The 15,322-nt window shown below is 45.2% G+C and overlaps 1 protein-coding gene and 1 long non-coding RNA gene across 2 annotated transcripts in view; one reads left to right on the top strand and one right to left on the bottom strand.

Annotated features, from left to right (window-relative positions):
• Window positions 1–3,261, bottom strand: part of LOC104660315 — a 36,061-nt gene extending 32,800 nt beyond the window's left edge. Inside the window, exon 1 of the long non-coding RNA XR_747697.1 lies at window positions 2,977–3,261. This is a non-coding gene — a long non-coding RNA (uncharacterized LOC104660315). The remainder of the gene's footprint in view (window positions 1–2,976) is intronic.
• A 468-nt stretch (window positions 3,262–3,729) lies between these two features.
• Window positions 3,730–15,322, top strand: part of TTC9 (tetratricopeptide repeat domain 9) — a 32,316-nt gene continuing 20,723 nt past the window's right edge. The window contains exon 1 of the mRNA XM_010360634.2: window positions 3,730–4,489. Within this exon, the coding sequence (XP_010358936.2) occupies window positions 4,084–4,489 (406 nt within the window). The 5' untranslated portion in view covers window positions 3,730–4,083. The remainder of the gene's footprint in view (window positions 4,490–15,322) is intronic.

Genomic DNA, 15,322 nt, shown 5'->3' with positions numbered 1-15,322 from the left:
CTCTTGTGCTGAGTTCTGCCTCACACACAGGGTGGTACCACATGGGTTACATGTTTCTCATAGCCTTGTCCTCAAACCCAAAATCTAAGAGTGAGATACTCTACCATTAAGCCAGCACACAGTGGGAAAATAAAGCAATTTGGCATGTCAGTATTTCTTACCTTTAAATGGTTGTGACCACTGTGACCCAATTAATGTCTTATTTCTGACAGGAGCCAAATCCCAGGCCTGGGTCTTTATCCAACATTTGCCTCCTGTAGCCTGTCCTAAGTTATTTTAGGGGACTGGTAACGACAAAAATTCAGAGTGCCCAACCTCCAATTTCTTCTCTTTGCTCTACCTGATGCAATACCTTAAAGTAAAAAGAGCCGGCGGTTGGCAAATATTTATGAATTTACTGGAGTTCTGTCACTACATTCTTATGGGATCCAATAATGACAGGATTTAAGGAGCAATAATTAAAGTTACTATCTGTCGAGCACTTATGATATGCTTCACAACAACCCTATGAAATAAGTAGTAGTCCTATTTAATGAATGAGAAAATTAAGTTTTCAGAAGTTCAATAACTTGTCCAGGAAATAGTCAAGACAGAATTCCAGCTAACACTTGTCTGAGTCTAGAATCTTTTAACCACTGAACTTATATGATGTCTCACTTGTAAGATACCACTGCAAATGCACTGTGTGGGCAGAGAATCATCTACCTTCTCCAGGAATAATGTGAGGATCAAATGAGATGAAAAATGTCAAAGCATTTAGGAAAGTAAAGAAATATAAAATATAAGATATAATTTAGCACACTAAAATTGTGTCCAAATAAAAGCCCTAGGTTCTCTATAAATGACAACTGTATATGTGAAAATTTTTCAGCTTTATAATTAGAGCTATATCAGTTAATTCTATATACATTTTTAATTTATCAAATTAGAAAATATTTCTTAAGACTTCACCCTTGGTGTTGGCAAGGAGGCAGTGAAACTAGCACATTGCTGACGGGAGCACGGGTTAGTACAATCTTTCTGAAAAGCAAGTTGACAATGTGCTTCGAGACTTTATTAAAACTTGAAATAATGTTTTGTAAGAAAAAATAAATTTGGACAAAAATTTAAGTATAAAGGTAGTTAAGAGCATAGATTCTGGAGCCAGATTTCTTGGGTTTAAGTCCCAGCTTCACTACTCATTAGCAGTGTAATCTCAGGCAAGTCTCTGTGTCTTGGTGTCTAAAATGAGGATAACAATAGCACTGATTTCACTAAGTTATTATGAAGATTCAGTGGATTACTATATGTTAAGTGCTTAACCCAATGCCTGGCACAATGTAAATACTATATGTAGGTGGTATCTATTATTTTTATCTCAGTGTTATTTATAACAGCAAAATCTGCCTGACTATAGAAGAATGCTTAGGTTCACTACGGTACACTTACAATGGAATTTTTTTTTTTTTTTTTTTTGAGATGGAGTCTCCCCCTGTGACCCAGGCTAGAGTGCAATGGCACAATCTTGGCTCACTGCAACCTCTGCTTCCCAGGTTCAAGTGATTCTCCTGCTCAGTCTCCCAAGTATCTGGGATTACAGGCACCCACTACCACGCCCGGCTGGTTTTTGTATTTTTAGTAGAGATGGGGTTTCACCATGTTAGCCAGGCTGGTCTTGAACTTCTAGTCTCAGGTGAGCTGCCCACCTCTGCCTCCCAAAGTGCTGAGATTACAGGCATGAGCCACTGCACCTGGCCACTTACAATGGAATATTGTACAGAATATTAAAAATGAGGTTTTAAAAGAATATTTAATTACATATAATGTAAAGTAAAAAGCACAGGAAGCAAGCCTGGGGAACATCGCATGACCCTGTCTCTACGAAAAAAAAAATTGACCAGGGGTGGTGGTGTGCACCTATAGTTGCAACTTCTCACGAGGATAAGGTGAGAGGTGAGAGGATCCCTTGAGCCCAGGAGTTTGAGGCTGCAGTGAGCAATTATCACGCCACTGCACTCCAGCCTGGGTGACAGAGAAAGACTCTGACTCAAAAAAAAAAAAAAAAAAAAGAAAAGAACAACAACAAAACAGTACATGAATTGTAGATATTGTTCCATACTACTTATGTTTGCTAAAAGAGCACTTTTTACAAATATAGATGCCTAGAAAACAACTGGTAGGAATTACATCAAAATATTAACAAAGAATACAACTGGGTATAGACTGGGGGGTTCTTTGTACTTTACTGTATTTTCCAAAGTCTCTAGAACAGTGTTTCTCACACTTTAATAGGTAAACAAATCACCCAGTACGCTCGTTAAAATGCAGCTTCTGGGTTAGTAGGTATGGGATTTTCAGATTCTGCATTTCTGACAGGTTCTCCTGTGATGCTGATGATATTGGCCCAAGGTCTACACTTGAATAGCAAGGTTTTAAAGCAGCGTATCTGAACCAATATACTGGTTAACTGAGACCCACCCCCAGAGTTTGATTTCGTAGGTCTGGAGTAGGATCCTAGGATTTGCATTTCTGACTGTTTCCCAGGTGATGCTGACACTGCAGGTCTGTGAACAGCACTCTGACAACCGGTGCTGTAGAATCTTTTTTTTTCTCAACATTAAGGAGGGGAGGGCACTAAAAAATATGTCAGGCTTCTCCATTGCCTCCAAAATCAGATCCAAATTCTTCATCCAAAAGCTCCCATAATGCAACCCAATCATTTCCTACTATTTCCCATTAGGCCATAAAATCAAATCACTATGCCCTAAACGCACCTGAGATTTCAAACATCAGGACTTCCGCTGGATTTCCTCACTCGGCTATGCCACTTCCTTCTATTTCCTCATGCCAAATCCTACTCAGGCTTCAAGGTCCTCAAATGCTATTTCCTCCATAAAGCCTCCTGATCTACCACTACTCAAAAAGCTACCTCTCCCTCCCCTCCTCAGGGCTGCACAGCACTTTTCGTTCCTCCCCAGTGACAGACACCATCTGTACCTGGTCCAGAAACTCTCCCGGCTGGTGGTGTATCTTTGCCTGTAGACTGGGAGTTTCTTGAGGTCAGGGGAGTGACTTGCCTATCTTTGCCTCTTAGCCTTAGAAAATTCCCAGTAGACAGCTGACACTCAGAATTGACCAAAAGAAGGAAGGAATGGGACCTCCTGAGGAAGGGCACAGAACTGTCCTGTAAATGGAAACTAGACCGGACACACGCCAAGCCCATGACCCACAGTAACAGGTGCTCTCCATCTCTGATGTCTGTGATTCATTCTGCACAGCTGCCTATACACAGCGCACGCACACACAGGCTCCCAGAATACGGCGCCCCACACGCTGTACAGCACGCCGCGTTCTGGACGCCCCAACGGCCATACACACCGAGACACACCTCAGCGACAACCTGGATCCACAAAAAGGAGGCCCTGCCCCCTTAAAAATATTAACACCTTACTGCAAAGACCTACAAGCTACGGCTTGCGCCTGCGCCCCTTGTTCCCCGCCGCACCTTTTCTTGTAGTTAAGAAATCTATTTCTGCACGCATTTCGTCGCCGCCGCCCCCATCCCTACACACACACACTCACTCCCCTTCCCCCTACACCCCCACCCCCCAACCCCGCCGCCTTTCAGACGAGGCGTGCCTCGGAGAGCGGGATTGAATGGGAAAGAGCGGGACCGTCTTTGTCATTAATCCTCCCCTCCTTTGGGCCAGCCAAGCTTCTTCCGGGTCAGCGACCATCCCCGCCACCCCACTAGGGGCCACAGTCTCCCCGCAGCGCTAGCCCCGGGCCCGCGAGCACCGGCCCCCGCCACCCGCAGGTTGCGGAGGGAGGAGGGCGGGAGCAGGCGGCGTGGAGCAGGGTGGGGGGGGCGGGGAGGGGCCGGCGTCCGAGGCGGCGGCGGCGGCGGCGGCAGCAGCGGCGGCGGGAGCAGCCTCTGGCAGCAGCAGAGAGAATGGGAGTGCGGGGCGCCAGACCGCCGCGGGGTGTCACGGCCGCCACGAAGCCTGCGAGGCGCGGGGCCCGCGCCCGCGGCTTTTAAACCCAGGAAGGCGCGGCGGCGGCGGGCAGATCGCGGCGCGCACCAGGCGCTGGGGCGGCGGCCGAATGGAGAGAAAGGGCTCGGTGGCTGGGGCCAAAGGGAACCCGAGCCCACCCGCGGCCGGAGAGGGGCAGCGGCCACCGCCGCCGCTGTGCGTCCCGGGCGGCGGCGGAGGAGCCCCGGCGCGGGGCCAGGTTGGGGCGGCGGCCGAGCCGGCCGAGCTCATCCGGCGAGCGCACGAGTTCAAAAGCCAAGGGGCGCAGTGCTACAAGGACAAGAAATTCCGTGAAGCTATCGGCAAATACCACCGGGCGTTGCTGGAGCTGAAGGGGCTGCTGCCGCCCCCCGGGGAACGGGAGCGGGACTCGCGCGCGGCCTCCCCGGCTGGAGCCCCCAAGCCCGGCCGCCTCTCGGAGGAGCAGAGCAAGACGGTGGAAGCCATCGAGATCGACTGTTACAACAGCCTGGCAGGTGAGCCGCGCCGCGCCGCGCCGCGCCCCCAGTTCCGCGGTCCCAGTTCTTTGGCCCGGTCCCTCCGCCGACCACTGCGGCGCTCCCGCGGTGCAGATTCTCCTGCTGTGACTGTGCTGCTCCTGGGGAGAACCTGGGAGGGAGGCGCTTTGGAAAAAGTGTGACTTTCAGGATTATGGCTTTCAAAGACCATAGTCATCTCTTGTCCCTTCGCTAGCATACATCGTAAATCTCACCTAGAAATGACTGGATAGATAGAAGGGGACCCAGCTGGCCTGGCTATGGCTGCTGCTGTTACTGCTCACCAGTGGACCTGGGTCCAAAATGCGGAAGCAGCGCCCGGCGTGGGCCCCCGCAACCACCGCTAGCCCAGCTTTTTCCTGCGGGTAGGTCCCGAGGGAGGCCACGCACCTGTCTGCTCTCCTCAGGTAGCATTAGCACCAGGACTGGTCCTCGCCTTTTCCCCAACTAACCGCATCCCTGTAGGTAAGATCTTCCCCAAGTTTTTTGGCCCCAGTAGCAAAGGGGAGTTTGATATCATGCCTTCAGCATCTTGAGCAAAATGGATTCCAGAATGCCACTTTCTTCTCTCTGAGCTCTGCTGGGGCTCCTGGTTGCCAGGTGAAGATTGCAATCTCAAAGGAAGCTTGGTTCATGGTTGGGCTTGAACTATGCTGCATTCTCCCTCTCCTCCCTGCCCCCTTCTCACTATGTGTAGCATCAGTCCTCTCGCCAGCTGGCTGCTAGGGGTGAAGGAAAAGGAGGCCCTTCTCTTGGGCAAAGAAGGTATGCATTCCAACATTCCCTTTGAGAATAAGGGCCAAAATCAGGCATTTAAAAAATTTTTAATTTAGGCGCAGGAATATTTGAAGTCTCTTAAAAAAAGGAAGAGTCTGGCTCTTGCCAGGGCCTTCCTGTGAGAAGGTGGGAGAGGTTGGCAAAGGCGACTTGAAAAGCATTCTCTCCTCTTCTGTTGCCCCATTTGGTGAGATTTTGGCATGGTCAACCTTCTCCAACCAAATAAAGGGCAGTTCCTCCTAGTTCCTAACATGTGAGGTTGCCTAAACTGTCTATGGACAGAGCAGGGTAGGGGTGGAAGAATGACTGGGTGTGGCAGAGGATGGTGAATGTGTCTGAAGCCCAGGCAGTTAGGGGAGTAAAAATAAATACTGGCAATTCTGCTCTGTTCTTAAATGCAGATCTCTCTGTTCCCTCTGAGGTTTCTAGTACTAGCGTACCTTTATCTTCTCAGAATGCCATGCCCAGTCTCATTTTTGATCAGGTAAAACCCAGGCTGCGGAGGTACTTTGTAAATTGTAAAGTAGTTTACAGACTTAAAGGATTAATAGAGTAGTAGTAGCAGCAGTTGGAGGAATGGTGGTGCTAATAGCAATACTAGCAGTAATAGCAGCAGATGAAATTGTAGTACAGCAAAAATTGACTCTTTCAATCCATTATAAGATACAGCTTGAGTCTTTTAGTTCCCATAAGTCTCTGGCATACTGGCTGCTGCCCCATGAATAGTTAAAGGGCAGAGCAGCCATGGGTGGAGGAAGAGGCACTGTGGATTGCTAATGCGGTGACTTTGGAGTGGTAATGGAGTCTTATATTTAGTCAGTATTATCCATGGACATTCTAGGGCTGCCAGCCAGTGGCTAGCACTGCCTGCCCTCCACCCCAGACGTGGTTACATTTCCACGGTGAAATCAAAGATGTGTGCTTGGTCAGGCCAGCCCAGTTAGGGTGGGGCTGAAATCTGGACAGCTCCACCACTCCCATCCTCACCTCACACACTGGAAAACTTCAACAGTCAGAGAATGGAAAGTAGCAATAGCAGATTTTCCCCTCTGCTGCCTTCTCCAGTGCTCACCACTTATATTAATAATTAATTGTGTGTGCTGTTAGGCATCCTCCATACCTTGTCTCTTTAAATCTTTATAATCTGTATAAAAGAAATATGATCATCAGTTTTGCAGAGAAAAAGCTCAAGGCTCCGGAGCCATTCTTCTCCAAAGGCAATGTTCTTGTCATCATACTTTGATGCACAAAGTCAGCATCCTCTGGTCCTCTGTCTCACTTGAGCCCACCCAGTTTCAGGTGGGCTCCAAAGCCTTGCACTTTGGAAATTCCTTTGGGAGATCTCAGGCCTGGTAACCAGGAGAAAGAAATAGAGTACTTTGATTCAAGGCTCTAACTGGCTATTTCCAGATGTCAAGTTTCACAAAAGAAAGAAAAGAGTGATTATAAGCAAAGCAGTTTTGTCAAAGCCAAAATCTGTATCCTGTATAGAAAATTCAGCTAGGAGGATGGTTCCACTTAAAAGTCACTCTGGGGAGAAGTAGAAGCCTTACGTTTGTTTCCTTCAGGGCTATGTATAAAATCAGTGCTGACTATTTCAGAAGTCCTTGCTAATAAGAAATATCCTTTTTGGTTAGATTACAAAATAATCAATGCCTGTAATATGTATTTTCTTTTGTAAAATACTAAAACATTTAAAGAAGAAAATACGCAATTACCTGTAATCCAATTAGAAACCAATTGTGGTGTATTTCCTTCCTGTATTTTTTTCTGTGAATAAATGTAAACAGTTTACAAAGCTGAGGTCCTTCTGTGTATACAATCAGGTATCCTGCTTTTAATCCCGTTTACTTATGTCAGAAGCATTTTTCACATTTTGTGAAAATATTTTCATGAAGATTATTTTAAATGGCAACAGAAAAGTTTTAATGTGTATTTATACTTCTCATTGGCTAGAAAGAAAGGAAAGATGATCACTGGTATTGCTGTTAGAGCCAGAACAGTGCAGCATGGCCCATGAGATATCTTTTCGCCTGTGTGCCTGCTAAAAGGAAGGAGACCAGCAACTGGGGGTTTATTCTGGAAGAAAGGCAGTTGACCCTTCTACCAGAGTTGCAGCACCAGCTGAGTAGCCCAACAAGCTCCAGGTTCTGGGGCAGTCTGAATATATTTAATCAAGGATCTGTCCTCCTTCTACATAAAGCTGTATATGGAGAGAGAGGACTGGGTTTTAGGAGGAAGTTGGACTACTAGCCCAGAAGTACCTGGAAAATTAAGCTGTGTTGCTAAGGGCATCACTGCTCCAAACAAGAGGTAGTTATGAGGCTTCTGGAGTAAATCTAGGCTCAGTAAACCCTTGTACTCCACATGGAAGCCTCCAAAAGCATAGCAAGGGGACAGCTAGAATGTGCTAAGAGATGTTGGTCTAAAAATCTGTTTGGATGACTTGAGGGGACACATGAAGGATGTGCAGGCAATTTGCAAACGGCTCCAGGTTGTGGTCTCTTCTGGCTGGGATTTCCTTTTGGTTGGAAGGGATCTGACCAGTTGTGCTGGGCCCCTGGATGTAATTTTTGTGTATCTTATTTTCCAAGAAATTCAAAGAAATAGGTGGGGAGCATTCTGTTTCTACAGTATTTCAGATGATCCTGATACAATGATTAGAAAAGATATCCTGACCTTCCTGGGGAGACATAGGAATCTGATCTTTACAGAGCCTACAGAGGAAGCATGTATTGGCCTGTTGATGGACTCTTCTTGACATTGAACAAGATACAGGACTCCCCTGGGGCCTTGGAATGTTCTGTGTAGAACCCTTTGAAGGGCAGAGCCTTTTGCCCTACATTGGTTCCTGTGGGGCTATGGTGGCCCTAGCTGAAGTATGATCAAAGGGATACAACACACAATGATTTTGTTGGTATCTTCAAATGATGTTCAAGGCCAGCAGGAAAGATGGAAATCAACAAACCATGGCATTGGACCTGAAGGCTAGGAGCTTGTGTCTCTGTCCCTGGGATACCTTGTGACCTTGGATAAGCCCCTGCCATTTTATTTTACCTTCATTTTCCCATCTACTGAGAGCTATGTTTAGGAGATTTTTGTTGATCTTACCAAAGGGGCACCTAATATCCATTGATCTCAAATGAAGCCTTGGGATAGGGATGTGGCAAGGCCTAGAAGGAAGTCACACTGGGAAAAGGCCTGGGATGGTGCTGGTTTGAAACAAGCTTTTCAGTGCTTGTGGACATGTCTTAAAGCCATGGGATCGGAGCCAGCCACATAATTTGCAGGGCCCAGCGTGAAATGAAATGTAGGACTCTTTGTTGAAAAGGCAGGCAGGAAGTGTCGCTAACGATCCTAAAAGATAAAGCTTTTTTCTTTCATTCTTTCTGTCGACTTGACATGGTGCTTTGTATTTGCTATTTAATGTCATTGCAAATAAAAAAATTTAAAAATTTAATTATTAGCATAGATTTTACTATTCTTTATATTGTGTGGTGCCAGTTTTAAATGAACTTATAGGTACACTTTACTTATATGAGGAATTATAAAAATTATACAATTTATACTTCTGTAGCTCCTACATGCATATGTATTTATTCTTACTAGAACAGTGGAAATGCTGCACCAAATAAACTGAACTATTTTTATTTCCCTTTTTTATATGTGTACTTTATATGCATACTTCATATGTGCAATTTCTACCAGGCTTTCAGATGAGCCAGGAAAGGAAAAGGGACTACACGTGACCCTACCCTTTCCTTCTGTGTTATCATTTTCAGCATGAGTGGTTGGCTAATATGGGAAAGCAACATAGGTAGGAAAGGATATGATAGGGTTCCTAAATTATTTGTTTCTGAGAACATTTTTTTTCCACGTTTGAAGCCATTTCTAGTTTGAATGGAAAGAACGGCCCTTTGGGACTGGCAGCATAGTCACTTGGTTATGGGCGTAATTAAGTCTTGATGAACTCTCACGCATCGTGGGGCTCCTAGAATTCTTTGCTCATGGGGCATCGTGAATGCTGTATGCAAATGGGGCAGCCAAGAGTGGCATTGTGCCCGTCTCCTCTGTCCCTACTCACACTGTGTTGTCCCATCAGACTTCACTTAAACAAATCGCAAGCTTAAAGATAAAGCGACTAAGAATTTCAAGAAGGCAATACCAGATTATTAAATGAAGTGCAGGTTCCTTCTGAGTGTGTGGCTCTATGCAACAGCACAAGTTGCCCACCCTTGAAGCCAGCCCTCAATGGGACACCAGAAGATGGCTGGATGGATGCATTTGAGGTAGACAAAATTGGATACAGACTGTAAGGCAGAGGCTAAGAACAAAGGGTATTCAACAGATGTTGGTGTAAAGATGGATGAATTACAAATTTAAAAACTCAGTGGTGAAAAGGATGTCAGGGGCTAGAGATAAGCAGTAACCTTGCAGTCAGAGGATGAATTCCTAGGGTAAGGACTGGTCAAAAGAAGGGAAAAGAATATAGGCCTCATGCTAAGATGCTCAGCCAAGATCTTGCCATCCCGATGGAAGAGCTTGACTGGCTAAGCTGCTGTTAACCTGGGGCTGTTCCTTAGGTAGCCCCTTGAGCAATAAATCTTAAGGATCAGGTAAATGGGACTTGTAATACCTTCTTCCAAGGAAGAAAGTGAGAATTGAAACTTGCAGAATGCTTTCAAGGAAGGTACTGGGAAGAACATTACAAATTTAGACATTGGGCTGAGTTCCTAAAGTGGATTTGGAAGCTCCTTAGTCCACCTCCAAGGGAAATAAGTCAGGTGGCTTTTAGCCAGGAACTCTTTAGGACATCTTGAAATCAGAGTCCCTACAGCCAAAATACATGGGAGTGCCCCCTCCCTGGCAAGGAAACTCAGCTGCAGAGCAGACAGGAAGGCCAAGATGTGGAGCAGCCAAAAGCAGCTCCCAGAGCTTTCACAGGTTGTGGGTGACCTCCAGATTCACTATAAGGAAATCCTCTCCTTACATCTGTTCTCTTTCACCACCAGACTGTGCCTACTCCAGACAGCTAGGATGAAAACTGAATGTTTCAATCAACCAACTAGAGATTTCCTAAACTCCTTTGGGAAGGCAGATATCCATGTTTGGAACAGAATTTTCCATTTCACCTGGATGATTAGTGTGGCCCAGGCCCAGGCATGGAGCAGCAACTCTAAGGTCTAGCTCGGACAATGGTACCAGACTTAAAAAAGCCAAAGATAATGCTACAGGGATTAAAGGAGTTTAGCCTACCTTGTGGTATTTATATGGCCTTGGAATTATTCATTAGCACTGTAATGCTCACTATCTTATACAGACATACAGTGTCATATCCCCACCAAAAGTATGAAGTGGTACTAACAAGCTCAAGATTTCTGTAAAAATCGGAATTTTGATTTTGGATTTGGATATGACCCCAAACCCTACATAGGTGCGTAAATTCCCCTGTCAATACTACCAGCTTGTCATCCCACGTGAGCTAGGCATTTCCAATGATAGGGATATTCACCACCATCTGAAGCAAACTTTTTGACAACCACCACCACTAGCACCACCAAAACAACTATAATAATAATGGTATCAGTAATCACAGAAAGGATTACCATGATGAGCCCAGCACATAGTAGATGTTCCATAAATGTGTTTGAAATGAATGAAAATGTTTGTCCCAGTATCTGTCTCTTGTTAAGAATCCAACAAATTCAATAATTCCATTAATGTTTATTGAGCACTTATTATACACCAGACCCCAGGCTTGGGGGCTGGGTATACAGCAGTTAATATGAAGGACAAGGTCCCTGCCTTACATGAACTTACACATATATAATTTCATTTGATCTATACAACTCTGTGAGACAGAAAAGTCAGCCTTGGAACAGTTACATCACTTGCCCATGATCACATAGTGGTATGTAGCCAACTGGGATCTCTCAACCACCGGGGCTGTAATTCCAAAGCCTGCAGTCTTAGCCATTCACCCTACCACCTCCGTCTTTAGGGGTTTCTTCCTTAGATACTAAAACTTGTCTCACTGAAATTTCTTTTAATCCATCAATATTCTGCTCTTTAAAGCAACACAGAGTATCGTCTCTGTAGCAAAGACAAGCTTTGACATTTTTAGGGTAACTGTCTTGCCCATCTTCCAGTCTTTCCTTCTGGTGGTTAGACATCCTTTTACTGTGAATGTGCCTTATGTGATTAGGACTCTCATTCCATGGCCATCCTGGGTGCTTAATGGGAAAGTGTCCTGTGTTCTGAAACCAGGTCATTGTTTCCCTAGGTCCTCCCATGTCAGTAGGAAGGTGACCTGAATTTGTATGGACAGTGGGGAGTGAGAAGCCCCATGAGTCATAATTTCTAATGAACATAGAGACTGCAAAATCCCCACCCATGTCTCTCCTCTTTTCTTCCTCCCTTGCTTTAGGGTGTGTGAATTCCAGTTAAGAGGTCTTGAGAAATCGAAGTAGAAATGTGAAGACTAGGAGTTCATTTCAGCCATTAAAGAATATACTTGGCCAGGCGCGGTGGCTCACGCCGGTGGTCCCAGCACTTTGGGAGGCCAAGGTGGGTAGATCACCTGCAGTCAGGAGTTTGAGATCAGCCTGTCTAACATGGTGAAACCCCATCTCTACTAAAAATACAAAAATTAGCTGGGCGTGGTGGCGTGTGCCTGTAATCCCAGCTACTCGGGAGGCTGAGGCAGGAGAATCGCTTGAACCTGGGAGACGGAGGTTGCGGTGAGCTAAAATCGCGCCACTGCACTCCAGCCTGGGCGACAGAGCAGGACACCATCTCAAAAAAAAAAAAAAAAAAAAAAAAAAAAAAAAAAAAAAAAAAAAGAATATACTTGATGAGGAAAATAAAAGGGGTGTTCTTTGAAGGCTAAAATTTCCCCAATTCTCTTCAGACATCTTCTTCTTTTAAGAACGTAGCAGAAGTGGCGCTTAGTGAAAAGGGACCTGTACTGCAAGTTCTGTCTCTAACTTTCTGTGTGCCTTGGATCAAGGAATTTTACCTCTTGGACCATGGTTTTCTGATTTTCAGAAATAATTCAAAATAAGGGTTGAATTCCAAGATCTCTAATCTCCTTCCCAGGTCTTAAAGAAAAATTCTCCACATCATTCTTTCTGAACTGTGTGGCCATTACATGGAATAGAGAAGTTCTGTGTGTGCTTAGAGATACTAGTCTCCAAAACCTACATTACTTGAAAAGGCAGAATGCAGAACAGTCGTTAATATGATTTTCTTTGTGTAGAATTTTAATAAGAGAATAAACATATATGCTAGTACCGTGTTCACATTCAAGAAAATTGTCTCAAATCATACCAGAGAAGCAGTTAACTGTCACCTTTGGAAAAAAGAGGCTAGGCAAGGAATAGCACAGAGAGATTTTAACTTTTTTTTTTTTTTTTGGAGACATAGTCTCACTGTGTCACCCAGGCTGGAGTGTAAGTAGTGCATCATCAGCTCACTGCAACATCTGCCCCCTGGGTTCAAGCGTTTCTCCTGCCTCAGCCTCCCAAGTAGCTGGGGTTACAGGCGTGCACCACCATGTCCAGCTAACTTTTTGTATTTTTAGTAGAGATGCGGTTTCGCTGTGTTGGCCAGGCTGGTCTCTAACTCCTGGTCTCAAGTGATCCCCCGGCCTTGGCCTCCCAACGTGCTGGGATTACAGGCGTGAGCCACCGCACCTGGCTTAACTTTTAACTTTAAATCTTCCTGTCATGTTTGACTTCTCTACCTACATGCATTATTACTTCTTTTTTTCAAGAAAAATGATGACATGGGTTATCTTTGTAGAAAAATTATGAGTAATTTTGCGTTTTAAAAATATTTCTGAAGAAAACATAACCTACAACCATAATTTTAATGCCATTCTGGGTATTATCATGCCCTGTCTATACTTGTCAAGCAACATTATCCCACGCCTCAAACTTTCTCTTAATATCTCATGAAAAGATTTGTCTCCCTTTCTGCAGTGGCCACCATCCCAGTCCATAAACAGGGCTAAATCCTGGCAGCATGGTACCCTACAGAGTAGGAGTATGCCCCCTAGACTCTGTTGCACATTAGTGACAGTTTGAATCTTCTGATGAGGCAAAGAAGAGAGCTGAGTCAGCCCTTGTGATGTAAACTGGATCTGAATGTTACTAACATGTTTCTGGTGTCGAGGAAGGCATGGTGTCGGTGCTCAGCATCCAAGGTTCTTGTTAGCTCCTGAGTCTAGAAATCCCGCACGTTGGAGGCTCAGCCAGAGCAGCTGGAGCACCCAGAAGGAAGCTCACTCATTTATTGGATCTTTACTGGATACTTGCTATGACTCTTCATAGCCCAAATCTAAATCCTTTCTGTTTTTTGTTTTTTTTTTTTTTTTTTTAATGGAGTGGGGGCAGTTGGGACCAGGGTTTTAGTCCAGTCTCTGCTGCTAACTTGTTCTTTGAGCAAGTCACATCCTGCTGAGCCTCAGTTTCCCCATCTGTAAACACTGGGGGTTAGATCAGCTTCCTGCCAAGCTTTCTTTCAGAAGCATTGAACTATCCAGGATTTCAAAGGGCTTCGAGCAACCCCCTCCCTGCCTTGATCTTTCTGGGAGCAGTCAGATCTGGGAAGGAAACAGGAGACAAGCTCTCTTTTATTCCAGCTTACTGGTATGTGCTGACAAATAAGCATTAAACGATCCCAACTGAGATTTCCAAGGCAACCTTTGCAAATTTCAGGGTAAACCAAAGGGATGTCAAAGCCTCCTTGGATGATACAGTCAAGCACTGGATTTCTGAGAGAAAATGAGTAGGAATTGAAACCTATATAAAATCTTATCTGGGCCTGGGAATCTAAGTTGATGGCACCAAATAGTACTCATTGCTGCTGCACCTTCCTAGATTATCCCCAAATTCAACTAATCAAGCAGCCATTCAGCATCAGAAACCTGGCAATGCTGGCTACATTAGACCAGGAAGTACTGGTAGCAGTGAAAACAAAAAACAAAATAAAACAAAAGCTTTTGATAAACAGACTGGGAAGAGTTTGAGAGAACAGTTGCTGGCTGAGTTACAGCATCTCAGAGAGTTCCCACCCATGGCTCAAGGCTGGAAAGCCCTGGGGATTCTGGGCTGGATCTGAGCATTTGGGGATGTGATTCTGGGCCTGTTGCTTATGTCCAATCAGAACTGCACTTGTTTCTCTAATGGATCTGCACCTCCAGGTTGTGGAGACCACAGGACCATTGGAAACTTGAGTGGACTCTGATGCCTATACAGAGAGGGGGGTATCCCATGTGTGCCCATGAGGATGGCAAGGAAGATAGATCACAGAGGAAAAGACAGGAAGCAACCTAGACCTCAGAAAACCTGAGGGGCGATGTGGCATAATGGAAACAGGTCTTTACATAGTGAAATCTGAATCTGAATCCTAGCTTCCCTACTTCTTCCTCCATTAACCTTGGACAGGACCCAGCCACTGTGGCTTCTGTTTCCATGACAGCATGGGAGTAATAATAATGTACCACACAGGATTGTTATGGTGATTAAATTTAATGATATATGCACCCATGCCTAGCACAGTGCCTGGCTCATAACAGATGCTTAATAGATGCTAGTTAATATTTGAATCTAACTCCTACTGCAGTATGCATGAAGACAGAGGAAAATATAGAGAAAGAGAGGGGGAAAGAATGCAGCAAAGAAGGCTATAGGGAAACATGGGAAGCAAGTGAGCAAAAAGCTGAGGGCAAAACGGGCCAGGGGAAAGAGTGCCATCTCCCTAAGTGTCTGCAAGAGAGGGGAGGTGAGAAGGTATAAGCCAACAACCTTTGGTGTGGACATTTCCCACCACCATGCCTGGTGTATTCCTGGTCTAGGGAGGCTGAGTGAACATGTAACTCATCAGTTAGTTGAAAGACCGCAGAGCTTCACCATGACCAAGAGCCTTTGGGTCAGGGGTGTATGCCCCTTCCAGCTTCTCAGGATTTGGGTCAGTCTAAGAAACACTTAGAAACTCTGGGTTCTAGGCACACATTATCTCCAGCCTGAGATT

Source organism: Rhinopithecus roxellana, chromosome 5 (genome assembly GCF_007565055.1).
Source record: "Rhinopithecus roxellana isolate Shanxi Qingling chromosome 5, ASM756505v1, whole genome shotgun sequence".
NCBI lineage: Eukaryota > Metazoa > Chordata > Mammalia > Primates > Cercopithecidae > Rhinopithecus > Rhinopithecus roxellana.
The sequence above is the reverse complement of the archived record's forward strand: the minus strand, read 5'-3'. Positions and strand labels throughout refer to the sequence as shown.